The sequence below is a fragment of the Monodelphis domestica genome, chromosome 5, assembly GCF_027887165.1.
Source record: "Monodelphis domestica isolate mMonDom1 chromosome 5, mMonDom1.pri, whole genome shotgun sequence".
Classification (NCBI taxonomy): Eukaryota; Metazoa; Chordata; class Mammalia; order Didelphimorphia; family Didelphidae; genus Monodelphis; species Monodelphis domestica.
The window spans coordinates 36,548,215-36,564,641 of NC_077231.1; the positions used below are offsets into that span (position 1 = coordinate 36,548,215).

The following is a 16,427-nucleotide window of genomic DNA, read 5'->3' on the forward strand; positions in this document are numbered from 1 at the left end:
AGAGGATAATTCTGTTTTTATAACAGTGTATATTTATAGAGTGCTTTGTGGATACATAGCATGGAATGTATGAATTAATTTACCTGATTCTCACAACTGCTTGGTTGGGTAGGAAAGACAAATTTTATCATCCCTGACACGAAGAGAGGTTCAAGGTTACCAGCTAGTGGTAGATATGTGACTCAAAGTCAAGACTTTTGACTTCTTTGCTCATTCTACTGCACAAAACTATCTCCCACAGCACTAACTCAGTATTGATCATGCATTATCAGCAATAAAAAAAAATATTTGCTGAGTGAGCAGCTAGGTGGCTCCATGAATGGAGAGCCAGATTGAGAGATGGGAGGTTCTGGGTTCAAATTTGATCTCAGACACTTCTTAACTTTGTGACCCTGGGCAAGTCACATAACCTTAAATTGCTTTGCTGCCTTGAAACTGGTACTTATTATTCTAAGATAATATGGTACTTAAGATAATGGTACTTAGATTCTAAGTCAGAAGATAAGGGTTTTAAAAATATATATACTTTTGAATTCTGAATAATTTACTGTCTGCCTTAGAAGTGTTGATACATATTATATCATAGTATGGAAGCATTACATCCAACTACGATCCTTCATACTCTGCAGTTTATATCCACATTATTAAACAAGAGGCTTGGTTTAGAGAAAAAGAATTCATGAAGGTTTCTAAGAGGATCTCCTATCATATCCTGTCTTAGAGGGCAGTTAGGTGATTCAGTGGAGAGAGCACTGGGCTTGGAATCAGGAAGACAACTTCCTGAGTTCAAATTTTTTTTTTTAATTTCAAGAGCAATTTATGATTAATTCAAGTGATCACCATGGACAGTGCTTGAGGTCACAGTTTCCCAGGAGCATTCTAAGTATGCCCTTTGGATAAGCGTTACCCACATGTCATCTATTTCCCCAGTTTCCCCAGGTGTTGATTTCCTCCCTACCAATATCCAGGTTCAAGGTTTAGATTGTCTGTGACTTGTCTTTAGTGGGAGATTTCTCTAGTGTAACTTTTCTGATGGATTTCGTCTACTGCCCAGTGTGAAAGCATGATTGGTGTCTTGGTCATCATTTGATTTCACCCCTGTGTACTTTCTGCTATCTCTAAAAATGGCTCTAAAAATATGAACCCTGGTTGGTTCTGCCTGGGCAATTCCTCATCTGTAAAATGATCTGGAGAAGGAAATGGCAAACCACTCCAGTATCTTTGCCCAGAAAACCCCAAATTGGGTCATGAAGAGTCAAACACAACTGAAAAATGATGGAAAATTCTGCCCAAATCCATAAACCTAGCTCAATTCTAGGAATATAATGGACTCTCAATAATTGTCAATGTTTGGTTGATTTCTATGTTTCTCTGTCTATGACTGAGCTTGGATCTTATTTCCCTAATTTCCATTCTTTTTATGTCTAGACCCAAGTAATGTCAACATCCTTGAGAGGAAACCTGCCCTACTTTTTGCCCTTCCCTTTCCCTGAAAGCCTGTCTCTGCCTTTTTCCTTCAGCTCCGAGAGGATTGGGCCTTGAAGCTGAACACTCCAGTTATCATAACTTGGCCAGAAAAACAGAAAAAACTGGAAAGACCAACAACATCACCGAAATACATCCATTTCATCAGGGCTTGTGCCAGAGAACCCAGACCATCCCTGATAACTAGGCATAGAGAGTGTCCTGAGGTCCTGAAGATGGCTCAGTAGGTGGAACTGCTACTACCAGGGCAGCTTGATGGGAGGATGGAGAAATGGGGATCAAATAAGCCTTGGAGACTAACAAAGGTTTTCTCTGGTTCCCCAAGTAGCCATGTAGAAGGAGACAAAAACTAAAAATTAACCCTCACTGATGTTTGAATAGTTTGTCCTTACCCGTTTGGGGGGAGTTTTTTTATTTTTTATTTTTATTAAATTAATTTATTTAGTCAATTTAGAACATTATTCCTTGGTTACAATAATCACATTCTTTCCCTCCCTTCCCTCCACCCATCCTTCCCGCAGCCGACGCACAATTCCACTGGATTTTACTTGTGTCCTTGATCAGAACCTATTTCCATGTTGTTGGTGTTTGCACTAGGATGTTCATTTAGAGTCTACATCCCCAGCCATATCCCCCTCGACCCATGTAATCAAGCAGTTGTTTTTCTTCTGTGTTTCTATTCCCACAGTTTTTCCTCTGACTGAGAATAGTGGTTTTTCTCGTAGATTCCTCCAAGTTGTTCAGGATCACTGCATTGCCACTAATGGAAAGTCCATTACATTCTATTGTACCACAGTGTATTGGTCTCTGTGTACAATGTTTTCCTGGTTCTGCTCCTCTCACTCTGCATCAATTCCTGGAGTTTGCGCCAGTTCACATGGAATTTCTCCAGTTCATTATTCCTTTGGGCATAATAGTATTCCATCACCAACATATACCATAATTTGTTCAGCCATTCCCCAATTGAAGGGCATCCCCTCATTTTCCAATTTTTTGCCATCACAAAGAGCACAGCTATGAATATTCTTGTACAAGTCTTTTTCCTTTTTATCTCTTTGGGGTACAAACCCAGCAGTGCTATGGCTGGATCAAAGGGCAGACAGTCTTTGACCGCCCTTTGGGCATAGTTCTAAATTGCCCTCCAGAATGGTTGGATCAATTCACAACTCCACCAGTAATGCATTAATGTCCCAACTTTGCCACCTCCCCTCCAGCATTCATTACTTTCCTTTGCTATCATGTTAGCCAATCTGCTAGGTGTGAGGTGATACCTCAGAGTTGTTTTGATTTGCATTTCTCTGATTATAAGAGATTTAGAACATTTTTGTCATGCGCTTATGAATAGTTTTGATTTCTTTAACTGAAAATTGCCTATTCATGTCCCTTGCCCATTTTTCAATTGGAGAATGGCTTGATTTTTTGTACAATTGGTTTAGTTCTTTATAAATTTGGGTAATTAAACCTTTGTCAGAGGTTTTTGTTCTGAAGATTGTTTTGATTTGTTCTGAAGATTCCCAATTTGTTGCTTCCTTTCTAATTCTGGATGCATTAGTTTTGTTTGTACAAAAACTTTTTAATTTGATGTAATCAAAATTATTGATTTTACATTTTGTGATATTTTTCTTGTTCTTGCTAGGTTTTAAAGTCTTTCCTTTCCCAAAGATCTGACATGTATACTATTCTGTGTTTGCCTAATTTGCTTATAGTTTCCTTCTTTATATTCAGGTCATTCACCCATTCTGAGTTTATCTTGGTGTAGGGTGTGAGATGTTGATCCAAACCTAATCTCTCCCATACTGTCTTCTAATTTTCCCAGCAGTTTTTATCAAATAGTGGATTTTGGTCCCCAAAACTGGGATCTTTGGGCTTATCATAGATTGTCTTGCTGAGGTCATTTACCCCAAGTCTATTGCACTGATTCTCCTTTCTGTCTTTTAGCCAATACCAAATTGTTTTGATGCCCACTGCTTTATAGTATAGTTTGAGATCTGGGACTGCAAGGCCACCTTCTTTCACATTTTTTTTCACGATTTCCTTGGATATCCTTGATCTTTTGTTCCTCCAGATGAACTTTGTTATGTTTTTTTCTAATGCGGTAAAAAAGTTTTTTGGTAGTTCAATAGGTATGGCACTAAATAGGTAAATTAATTTGGGTAGGATTGTCATTTTTATTATGTTAGCTCATCCTACCCATGAGCAATCAATGCTTTTCCAATTGTTTAGATCTAGTTTTAATTGTGTGGAGAGTGTTTTGTAGTTGTGTTAATATAGTTACTGTGTTTGTCTCAGCAGATAGATTTTTGGGGGAGTTTTGAGGAAGCCACAGACAACTCGAAGGCCAGCAAATGATAGAAAAAGTATAAAAACTCAGAAATACATACTTATTCCCCAAATTTATAGTAAGGTACTGTGAATCCCACTTAAAAGAAAAGGAAAAATTCAGACTTCTTCTCTGGTATGAAAGAAGGGCCAAAAGTTTTTACGCAGATTTTCTGGATCATGGGGCCCCCAAAATATGGAAGAGATAGCTGTATTTCTAATCTGAGAGCTGAGCATGAACTTGAGTACATTTCAGGGTATCATTTAGAGCTTTGGAGATAACTTGTGTTAGATTCCTCTCCATTTTAGAACCAATAGTTGTTGTTTTTGCCAGCATTTCTGTCCAACTCCCTAGTGCCCACCTTTCCTTCATTTATGTAAATGATCCAATTCTCCACACTTAAGACGCAGATGTGCTAAAAGACTTTTTTTTAAAAATTAAAAACATTATTTAAAAAACCCTTACCAAGGGGGCAGCTGGGTAGCTCAGTGGTTTGAAAGCCAGGCCTAGAGATGGGAGGTATTGACTCCAAGACAGAAGGTAAGGGTTTAGAAAAAAAAATCCTTACCTTTTGTTTTAGGATTAAAACTGTGTATTGGTTCCAAGGCAGAAGATTGGTAAGGACTAGGCAATGGGAGTAAGGTGACTTGACCAGGGTCACACAATGAAGAAGTGTCTGAGGCCAGATTTGATCCCAGAATCTCTCACCTCTAGGCCTGCCTACCAATCTACTGAGCTACCACTTAGCTGCCCCCTAAAAGAAACTTTAGAAAATTATTTGTTTATTTTTAAATATTTTTTTCATGGTTACATGATTCATGTTCTCTCACTCTCCTCTTCTTGGAGCTGACAAGCAATTCCACTGGGTTATACATGTATTATCACTCAAATCCCATTTCCATATTATTCATTTTTATAATAGAATAATCTTTTAAAATCAAAACCCCAAATCCTATACCCATATAAACAAATGATAGATAAAATCATGTTTTTCTTCTGTGTTTCTACTCCCACAGTTTTCTTAAGAGAGACTTTTTATAAATAAGCCCTTTGGCAGAGAAAACTGGTCCCCTGACTTCCACAGAGTATTAGACCATTGAGTTATCATCTCAAGGTCCCTCAGGTCCCATGTGGTCAGGAACATCATATCTGTTTAGTCCTATTTAATCCCTATTTCTAGAACCTTTCTAGAGAAATAAGGAAGCCCTACCCTTGGGGAAATTGAGTGTATCTTCTTCCTCTCCAACCATAGATATAGAGCTGGGGAAGGATAAGGGTCAAGAGGGGCAGCTGGGGCTGACCCTCCTTGGTTGGGAGGGAAAATAAGACCCAAGAGAGAGGAGATTATTGCTTCTAAATTCATCTCTCTTATTCTCTTAGGCAAAAGGGGAGTGAGATGGAAGCTATCTGGAAGACTGATTTATGTAGCACCAGTTATCCAGTAAAAAAGAAGACTCCAGCAGGTGTTATCTGGCCCCCAATGGGTGGGACTCCAGATATTCCTCGGATGCTAGAGTTGGATGTTCATTCTACCTACCACAAATGCCTGAAATCCCTAAGAACAAGGTGAGACTCAACAGGGTGGAGGGCTACAAATTAATGTAGAATATAAGAGTGGTCAGCTTGAGCAAGGTCAAGACCCAGAATTCAGTAATTCCATTAAAGAAAGCCAAAAGAATTTTCTTTTGTTCTTTAAACCTTTCATAACTCATGTGATATACTGAATGGAGCTGGTGTTGGTTTCTGTTTGCTATCATTTACTCATTTGAATGTGAAATTGGTTGTCCGTGAATATTTTAGGTCTTTAGAACAGCATAAATAGAACTTTTGGCTCCATTATTCACAATATAGTTTGTTGTTGTTTTTTAAAACCCTTACCTTCCATCTTGGAATCAATACTGGTAATTGGCTCCAAGGCAGAAGAGTGGTAAGGAGTAGGCAATGGGAGTTAAGTGACTTGCCCAGGGTCATACAGCTGGGAAGTGTCTGAGGCCAGATTTGAACCCAGGACCTCCCATCTCTAGGCCTGGCTCTCAATCCACTGAGCTACCCAGCTACCCCCACAATATAATGTTTTTTAACCCTTTGTACTTACTTAATCGTGCCTGATAGAGAGCTTGGGTGGAGGGGAAGGGTGTGTTGGGCAAAGGAGGATTATATAGGTCTAGACCTAGTCTGCGCCTATGACTTACTTCATCATGGTGTGGAAATTGCTTCCACCACAGTATATTGGCAGCTCATCTGTCACTTACTGACTTGCCTTCAGCAGTTAGAGATTCAGGGACTTGCCTAACATCACACTAATATGTGTCAGAGGCAGAACTTGAAACCAGGTATACTTGACTCCCAGGCTAACCCTTTAGCCACTATCTATATCTAATTAATGTTTTTTTTTACTTTTACCTTTACTTCCTGTCCTAATAACAACTCTAAGTCAGAAGAGTGAAGACTTGTTCAGTCACACAGCTAGAAAGTGTCTGAGGGCAGATTTGAACCTGGGACCTCGAGGCTCTGGCCCCAGATCTCTATCTACTAAACAGCCCAGCTGTCCTGCTTAGTATCAGTTGTAAGACAGAAAGATGATATGGGCTAGGCAACTGGGGTTAAATGACTTGCTTAGAAGTTGCTTACTTCCTGTCCTAATAACAACTCTAAGATAGAAGGGTGAAGACTTGCCCAAAGTCACCCATCTTAGAAATGTCTGAGGACAGACTTGAATCCAGGTCTTCCCAACTCCTGATCTGGCTCTCTATCCACTGTGCTACCTAGCTACTCCTATCTGATGGCTTTCCCAGAGAGCATCTAAGCCATCTGAGGAGTGGGCCTATAAACTGTCTTTAGTGCTTCTGTTCCCTCGCTGCTTCTAGAAGGTGGGAGGGTTTAAGTTGGCCAATGGTACCTTTCTTCCTAGCCTGAGCTCTGAGAAGTCATTTGGTTTTCCCAAAGGGAAAACTGGTTTTCTTTCAACCTCAACTGTTTGTGCCAATTTTTTTGGGGTGTGTGGAAAATTTCAAGCTGCCCCAATCATAGGTATCACATAAATCAATGTGTGTGTGTATATGTGTGTGTGTGCATATAAAACCCTTGTTGGATCAATTTTTAAAATATGATTTTTATTTTATTTTAAAAAATATTTTTCCATGGTTACGTGGTTCCTGCTGTCTCCCTTCCTTCTTCTCTCCCACTCCTGGAGCTGATGAGCAATTCCCCTGGGTTATACACGTATTATCACTCAATACATAGTTCCATAGTATTCATTTTTGTATTAGTCATCTTTCAATGGGTGCCGCTGGGTAATGTTTTCCCATGTAGCAGGTGTAATTTAACAGGAAAAGGATGCTACTGGTCAAAGGAGTGTGATGCCTCATGAGGAGTCTGTTAGGTCAGGGGAACCTTCCGGTGTTCCTCAGATCATTCCCCAGAAGGCAGGTTCTGCTTTATTCCTTGTTTTGATGCCACACTCATGGACAAAGCCACAGATGGGTGAGAGCAAACCACATGGAAGGGAAAGAGCCCCAGTTACATGCGGGCTTGTGCACAAGTAGCCACCAGCAAACAAATCTAAGATTAGAAAATTCTAGGAAATAGGAAACCAGATGGGAAGTGTGCAAAAGTGATTGGGTGAATGAATAGGCAAGAGGAAGAAGGGAAAAGCTGAGGAGGAGAGCATCTGTTCTCTTGGCCGCCTCCACCGATTGCATTTCTGTTTCCCATCCCATTTCGACCTTCCTCCCCAGCCTTCCTCTTTCATTTACCCGACCTCTTTGTCACACTTCTTTTCATTAGCCTCCACATCTACTTTTGACTTTGGGGAATCACCTGGTCAGCAGAATAGCCACAGATAGAATAGCTGCCCTTATGGCATATTTTTGGCAGGAATTTGGCAGATTAGTTTTCATGTCCAGACTAAATGCCATTGTAAACCCGACTCCTAGGGGGTGAGTCAGAAGGAGTCAAGTGGGCGACAGAGAGCTCCTTTTTTAATTTTTTTTCAGTTAGATGTAGAAACAATTTTTAAAAAACTATTACCTTCTGTCTCGGAATCAATATGGTGTATTGGTTCTAATGCAGAAGAATGGTAAAGGGTAGGCAATGGGAGTTACACAGCTGGAAAGAGTCTGATGCCCAAACTGCACCCAGGACCTTCTGTGCCGAGAGCCTGGTTCTCAATCCACTGAGCCATGTAGCTAGAAACCTTTTTTTGACAATTGTTTTTTGACGTTTTAGAATTCAGATTTTCTCCCTCACTCTACCTCCCTGAGGCAGTAAATAGTGTGATATGGGTTATACCCAGGCTCTCATGGAACACCTATTTCCGTACGGCTCATGCCATGATAGAAGACACATATCCCCCAGCCACTAGAAATCTCATGAAGGAAATCCAGTGGGAGATGGTGCTCTTTGATCTGCACCCAGATTCCCACAGTTCCTTCTTTGGCTGTGGATAGATAGCATTTTTCTTCATGAGTCCTTCTGGTTCTCTTGGAGATTTGCGTTGCTGATAATGGTTTGGTCCTTCCCCAGCTGATCAACATACAATATTTCTGTTACTGTAAACATTGCTTTCCTGGTTCTGGAGAGCTCTAATTTTTAAAGCACATCATGCTCTCCCTAAGTGGACTTCTCCAAGGCCTTTTTGGAAGCTGTATTTACTCTTTCAGATCACCAGGCACTTTCAAAAGAAAATCCATCTTTGACCCCGACCATGGACTCATTCATGAGGAGTCAACTGAATCAATATCAGAAATCTGAACTAAGAAAAGAATATGGATAGAGATTTTGAACAGTGTTTGAGAGACGCCTCCTCCTCCTCCTCCTCCTCCTCCCTCTGCCCCATCCCCTCGGATCTCCATGCCTCCTTGAACTCCAACTTGTATGTACTTAGAATAAAATAGACTTTTGCTCTTTTCTTCATCTCTTCACTGATGCTCGCACTTCCCCCAATTCAGTTTTAAAAACAAAGGCGGTGAGTATTATAGTTGCCTAGTGACCATTACAGAGTCTTTAGAGGTACTGGTTTAGGAATTGTCTAAGGAGTACCCAAGTGATTGTTTCCATCTTCTGAGAATTCACACTGTTATTGCAGGCGTGATCTAAAGCATGAGCAATAGTAAAGGGAGAGGTTATAAGCACAGTTCCTGTGCACTGTGTCTCTGCCTAAATACTTTAATATTTTGCTTTAAAAATAGATGAATGAATGATTCAAACACTAAGTATGATAGACGGTGAACTATTCATAGGACGAGGATGAATCCCTCACTAGGATAGAGAGCGGGAAGTACACAGATGATGTAGTGGTGGGAATTCTTGGGCCCAAATGGGGTTGGGTCAGGAAGGTTATCAACAGCAATCATCTGACCAGCCCAGGAAGGTTTCCTGGGGCAACTTGCTTCCTTTTTCTGGTTCTAGGTTACAATATCTTTCTTTGTTTCTTTGTTGTTGGATTGGTTTTTGTTTGTTTGTTTTTTGTTTTTAAAGCTTAATGGATACTAAGTATCAGTTCCAAGGCAGAAAAGTGGTTGGTGATTTGGCAATTAGAGTTGTGACTTGTCCAAGGTCACATAGAAAGTGTTCAACACTGGATTTGAACCCAGATTCTCCCAACTCCAGACCTGGCATTCTATTCACTGAGATTTCCTTATCTTTCTGCCCATGCTTCCTGCAAAATCAAAATCCTCCAACATATCTTCCATGAGTTCCACTTATTTTGATCACAACTTCCTTTTTTGTATCCTCAGCCTGTTAGCCTCAGTTTGTATGTAGCTCTGCATACCTCGTTACATATTTATTTCAAGTGCCCTCATGGAATCCTTATGAGCTCACAGAATTTAGAGCTGCAAGGTAAGTTAGAGAAACTCAGAAAAGGTGTTTGAAACCTGTCTCTTCTAATTCTGTATCTATAGTTCTTTTTAAACATTTTATTTTACTTTATTTATTTTAAACCCTTACTTTCTGTTTTTAAAAATATGTATTTATTTAGTTAAACAAAGAAATAGTTTTTGACAGTTGTGTTTTAGGATTGAGATTTTCTCCTTCTCTCTCTTCCCCTGTCCCAAAGGTAGCAAATAGTCTGATACAGGTTATATCAGTGCTTTCAGGCAATTCATATTTCCATGGTGCTCAAGTCGGTGCCAAGTACCTGTTCCAAGGCAGAAGAGAGGGAAGGGCAAGGCAAGGGGGTTAAGTGACTTGCTTGGGAAGTATTTGTGGTCACATTTGAACTCAGGATCTCTCACCTCCAGGCCTGGCACTTTATCCACCGAGGCACCCAGCTGCCTGCATATCCAGGGTTCTTCACAATAAACCCCCTGCCAAATCTCAGGGTTCCTCCTGCCTTCTTTCCTGAAATATGTCAGTGGCTAGTTATAGACTCTATAAACAAATGTTATATGTCCTGTCCAATTTGTCAGTTCTTCCAGGACCCATTTATTTACCTTTGAGACTCCTCCAATACAATGCAGGGCACTTTGTGGAGTAGGAACTTAATGAATGCTGATCAAAATGTAAGCAAAAAAGGATCCCTAAAAGGAGACTGAATTTGAAGTAAATGAAAAATCATAGGGGTCCTCCTCACATGGAGGCAGGAGACTCATTCACTCAATAAGCATCTGCTATGAGCCTGTCATAATGCGAAGTGCTGGGAATTATAAAAAAGGGACCAGTTACTGACCTCTGAACTTATATTCTATACAGAAGAAACAATGGCTATGTGAAAAAGTAAATACAAAATATGCATGTGTAGGGGAGAATAGGCTTTTGGTAGAAAGTGGGACTTATTGGCAACCAGGTGGCTCAGTGATTGAAAGCCAGGTTTGTAGATGGGAGGTCCTGGGTTCAAATCTGGTCTTAGATGCTTCCTAGATGTGTGACCTTGGGCAAGTCACTTAACCCACTTCTACCACCCCCCACCCTCAATCACCTAGCTCTTACCACTCTTCTACCTTGGAACCAATACATAGTTTTGATTCTAAGATGGAAGATAAGGGTATTCTTTTTTTTTTAAGAAAAAAAAAACTGGTATTTAAGCTGAGTTTGAGGCACCTAGGTGGTACTGTGTAAAGAGTGCAAGGCCAGGAGTCCGGAAGCCTGGGTTCAAATCTGTCCTTAAATACTTCTACCTGTAGGACCCTGGGTATGTCACTTAACTCTATTTTGCTTCAGTTTCCTCATCTGTAAAAATGAGCTGCAGAAGGAAATGACAACCCACACTAGAATCTTTGCCAAGAAAATCTCAAATGGGGTCACGAAGAGTTAACACAACTGAACAAGAACAACAACAAAGCTGAGTTTGGAAGAAAGCTAGGCATTCTGTTTGGCATGTGAAGAATAGGCTGTGCAAAGACAAGGAGATGGGAGATAGAATTTTTGTATACAGGAGGGTGGGGTTGAGGGAATAACAAAAAAGACCAATTTGGCTGGAGCGGGAAGAACACTGGGAAATCAGCCTGAAAAAATGGGGTTTTGCAGAGGGAAGAGGTAGCCACCAGAGCTCCTTATGCAAGGATGGATCATATAGAGGAATGTTCTAAAAGTAGGAAGACCAATTAAGAAGCTGTTGTAATAGTCTAGGCCAGATTTAAGAGGGTCCGAATTTAGGGTGGTAGAATAATGTGAGTAGAGAGAAGGGTTTGTATATGAGAGAAATGATTGACAAGATTTGGAAATTGATTAAATATGATGGGGTGAGAGTGGCGAGTTGAGGATGGCTCCAAAGTGCAGTGCTTGGGAAACGAGGAAGAGAAAAGCATTTTTTTTGTGGGGTGGGGTAAAAGAATTATGAATTCTGTTTCATATGTGTTACAGACATTGTCAGACATGGTCATTGAGATGGATGTTTTTGCTGGGTTGCTTTTCTTTTTATAAGGGAGAGTTCAATATGGAGGGAATGAAGAGGAGAACATTTCTAGAACTGATGTGCTAGAAAAACAAAAACCCCAATAAAACTGATTTGTAAAAATGCTTCTATAATCAAATTAAATAGTTACCTGTTGAGTGGCTGATCTCATTACCCCTTTCTTTCCATTTTAAATTTCATTCCCATCTTTTTTCTCTCTCCCCTTACCTCTATTTCCACTTCAGTGATGTATCTGAGAGGTCCATGATTTTCCCTTCTCCTACTCTTCTCACCTTTCCCTATCCCCACTCTTATCATTTCAAGCATTCATTTCTACTCTCCAGTATTATCTCAAGGAATCTTTGACACTCAATATTTGCCACCTTGCTTACCATGTCCTCAGAAACCCATTTGCAATTTAGACTCCAGCTTTCCTAGTGTAACCAAATAGCTTACCAGCTACCAGTGCCAATGTACAGGATTGCAAGAGAAATAACAATAGAAAGAATTCTGAATGTGGTTGGTGGTTATCCTGGTTCTTTCTAACTAGCTCTGTGACCGTTGAAAAACAACCCCAGTTGCCTAGTCTTTACTGCTCTTCTGCCTTGGAGCCAGTATTTGGTAGACAAGGGCTTAAAAAATAATCTCATTACCTCAGTTTCTTAGTCTGCAAAACAGTAATAATACCTGTTCAACAAATGGATTATTGTATTTTAATGTCTCTAAAGCACAATTTAAATATGGAAAAGGTTTAGCCATACTTCCTAACTGGAGAGAGCAGAGCTAGACAACTGCTTCAACATGGATATGGATTGATGGAGAGACTTGTTCGGCCTTTTTTTTCAAAAAGGACCAATGATATCATGAAGATGATAGTTTGACTTGAGTGCGAGTTGGACTTAAGGGAAGCAGAGTTTCACAAAGTTGTTGGCCTGTCTCTTCCAGAGCCATGGAAGTCCAGTGGCAGAACAAAAGTCATGACTGATGATGGTCTGGGATTTGTATTTGGGCAGACGTGTGGGGCAACCTTGACAGTGCAGATGCCATGTGAATTGAAAGTAGTGTGCCCAGAAATATTGAAGATGAGAGAAACCGAAGACCTGAGGGAAAGAATGACAACTGGCATGCTAATTGATGCTAGTTTTATGATAGGAACCCTTGGGGAATTTGAGTAGTACCCCTTTTTAGTGCTAGAGTGACAGGAACGGGTAGGGGGGCTAAGCCAGACCCTGTAGCAGAATTTCCAAGACCCTGAAGGATTGATCCTGTGTTCCCATTAGCCCATGCAGATGTGACTACAAGAATCACCAAAGTTTCCAAAGTATTCTAAGTTGGTCATGAACTATCTGAGCCTCAGGAGTCAAATGCCTGTCAGCTGTCACATGGTTAGTTGTTAGCAGAGCCAGAACCTGACCATAGTTCCCAGGTTCCTTATATAGTCCTCCTTTTCGACATATCTCAAAGATGTACTGCTCAGGTAACCAGGAAAAGAAATCCAACCTGGACCAGGAAAGTGAAACACAAAAGATAGAGGAACTGTTCTATATCATACAGTCAAATGAAGTCATCCACATGGGGAACAAGGGATGCTTTGATTGGCAGCTTTTAAAATTGAGGCAGGAAGAAGGGAATAAAAAAAGGCCCTGTTTTACTCTGCTGTTTATTTCATATGTGTGTGACCTGTGGGTAATTCATCTCTCTCTGGATTTGAGCATCCTCATTTGTCTAATAAAGTTGGGGCTTGTTGATCTCTAAGGTCCCTTCTGACTTCTAAATCTATGATCCTATGGATAAGAAAGAGGAGAGGGAAGGAGGATCTTTGCCCAAGGCAGACTGGGAGTCTTTCCTATAGATTTGTCTCCTAAACTAGACTTATCTACACCTAGTGTGGACCCCCACAAATTCTAACCTTTGGCTTTTGCTGTATTCAGCAAAACTGGCCTGAGAGCATGCTGCTGTCATGAAGATTTTGCTATGTGAAGATATAGAGGGAGGTGCAAGAATGAGGGGAGGGATCCCTTCCTGAGGTCATAGTCACCAGATGAGACAACCAGCTCCATGGGAAGGAGGGGTAATGATGGCAAAGAAGGAGGCTGTGGAGCCCCATGCTGCAGTCAAAATAGTTTTCCTTCTATTTAGTGTATTTCTTTTCTGGAGAAGCAGTGTGTTATATTTGGGAGCTCTGCCCAAAGATTTGGAGACGAGAGAATCTATTGGAAATCCCACTAGGTGGAAATCTCTCAACCTGTGTAACCTTGGACTAGTCACTTCTTCTCTGAGCCTTAGTTTCCTTATCTAGAAAAGAAGACGTTTGGAATAAGAATCAATTCCTAATTTCCAGTGCATATTAGCTGGGTGACCTAACTTCTTTGAATCTCAGTTTCCTCATCTGCAAAGTGGGGATAATAATATTCTCACTACATATCTCATATGGCTACTGTGCTGAAAGCTGTTGTAAATCCTACATTGAACTATTAGGAATGGGAGCTATTATTAGTTAAATGCCCATTAGCCTTTATATTTCTTTTGAGAGTGTGAATGCCATTTGAATGCCAACAACAACTCCTTCACAAAAAATTGACTGGTCAGTATGCCTCTGGCCTCTCTATCTTGTCCTTGTTTGGGCTGTGACAATGGGGAAACTACAACGAGGGAACTAAAGTGTCCACACAAAATCCCTTGCCCTAGGTGAGGCCTAGATGACCTCAAAGTTGCTGCTCAGCTCTAATGATTTAGTAAAGGCAGCAAGGTAGAGTGGGGCAAAAACAAAAAAACCACTTGATTTTAATCCCATCTGCACTATGCTATGTGACATTTTAGCCAAGTCACTTCAACTTCAGGTCCCTCATCTGTAAAATGAGATACAGAACAGAAGATTTCAAAGGATCCTTCCAGGTCTAACTCCGATTGATGATTGCTCCTGGAAGAGAGGTCTGCCTTACCACAAAGAACCACATAGAGGCAGCAAAGTGCCACATTATACTAAAAGAAAACTGGTGAGAGGCAGGGGCTCAGAGACCGCCACATCCAAAGAGAATTGGGAATGAACTCATTTTATTTGTAGCTTAAGAGCTGAGACTACTGGAAAGATGAACATATTTTAAGGGCAGTGGGGCTTAGCCCAAGAAGAGCTAATGGACTTTTCTTAATCCTCTTTTTAAAAAAATTCTTTACATTCTCTAGATCTCAAACTGTACCACATAAAGCAGCAATCATCAAAACAATCTGGTACTAGCTAAGAAATAGAATGATAGATCAATGGAGTCAATTAAATATACATTATATAGAGGTAAATTACCCTAGCAATCTAGTGTTTGATAAGCCCAAAGATCTTAGCTTTTGTGATAGGAACAACTCTTTAACAAACACTGCTAGGAAAATTGGAAAACAGAATGGCAGAAGGTAGGAAAAGACCAATATCTCACAAGATAAGGCCAAAATGGAGATGACTTAGACAGAGTGGTACCATAATTAAATTAAGGGAACACAGAATAGTTTACATGACAAAGAAGGGGAAAATGTGTGACTAAACGAGAGAATTATAAGATGTAAAAGGAATAATTTTGATTATATTAAATTAAAATTCAAAATATTAAAGTAAAAAGCTTCTGGACAAACAAAACCAAGGTAACCAAGATTAAAAGGGAATAAACAAACTAGGAAAAAATTTTTATAACAGATTTCTCTGATAAAGGTTTCATTTCTCAAACTTAAAAGAAAATTAAGTCAAATTTATAAGAATACAAACCATTTACCAATTGTCAAATGGTCAAAGGATATGAACAAGTAATTTTCAGAGGAAGAAATAAAAGTCATCAATAATCATATGAAAAAATGTTCTAAATTACTCTTGATTAGAGAAATACAAATTAAGACAATGCTGAGGTACCACCTCACACCTATCAGATTGGCCAAAATGGCAGTAAATAAAAGTGGTAAATGTTAGAGTGGATAGGGCAAAATTGGGACACTAATGTGTTGTTGGTGGAGTTGTGAACTGATCCAACCATTCTGGAGGGCAATTTGGAACTACACCCTAAAGCAGCGGTTCTCAACCTCTCAATTTGTAGCAATGAGAATACATAATGCACATCAGGTATTTATATTCTGAATCATAACTGGAGCAAAATTACAGTTTTGAAGTCGCCACCAAAATCATTTTTTGGTTTGGGGTCACTGCAACATGAGGAACTGTATTGCGGGGTCATGGCATTAGAAAGGTTGAGAATCACTGCCCTAAAGGCCATAAAACTGTGCATATAATTTCATCTGGTAATACCACTACTAGGTCTGTAGCCCAAAGAGATCATAAAAAAAGGGAAAAGGACCTACTTGTACAAAAATATTTATAGCAGCTCTTTTTGTGGAGGCAAAGAATTGGAAATTGAGGGATGGCCATCCATTGGGGAATGGCTAAACAAATCATGATACACACTGGTGATGGAATACTATTGTGCTAGAAGGAAGTTGATTTCAGAAAAAGCTGGAAAGATCTGTGGGAACTGATGCAAATTGATATAATTTACTTCCCTTACTTTCTTATTTATTTTTTGGTTCAATTTATCTCATTCTGAAAGGGGAAGGTTGAGATCCCCCACTAGAATGGTCTTGCTATCTATTTCCTCCTTGGGCTCCTTTAATTTTTCCTTTAGAAATCTAGATGCTATTCCATTTGGTGTATAAATGTTTAGTAATGATATTACTTCATTGTTTATTGTACCCTTTAGCAAAATGTAATTTCCTTCCTTATCGCTTTTAATCAGATCAATTTCTACTTTGGCTTTGTCT

General features: G+C 39.9%; 1 protein-coding gene across 3 annotated transcripts in view; it reads left to right on the forward strand.

Moving 5' to 3' along the window:
* The window catches only part of FAM186B (family with sequence similarity 186 member B), a 35,356-nt gene extending 26,643 nt beyond the window's left edge, over positions 1-8,713 (forward strand). For all 3 annotated transcript variants that reach the window (XM_056798311.1, XM_056798310.1, XM_056798312.1), the window contains 3 exons: positions 1,521-1,708; positions 5,186-5,371; positions 8,467-8,713. In XM_056798311.1, the coding sequence (XP_056654289.1) occupies positions 1,521-1,708; positions 5,186-5,371; positions 8,467-8,557 (465 nt within the window). In that variant the 3' untranslated portion in view covers positions 8,558-8,713. The remainder of the gene's footprint in view (positions 1-1,520; positions 1,709-5,185; positions 5,372-8,466) is intronic.
* The last annotated feature ends 7,714 nt before the right edge of the window (positions 8,714-16,427 follow it).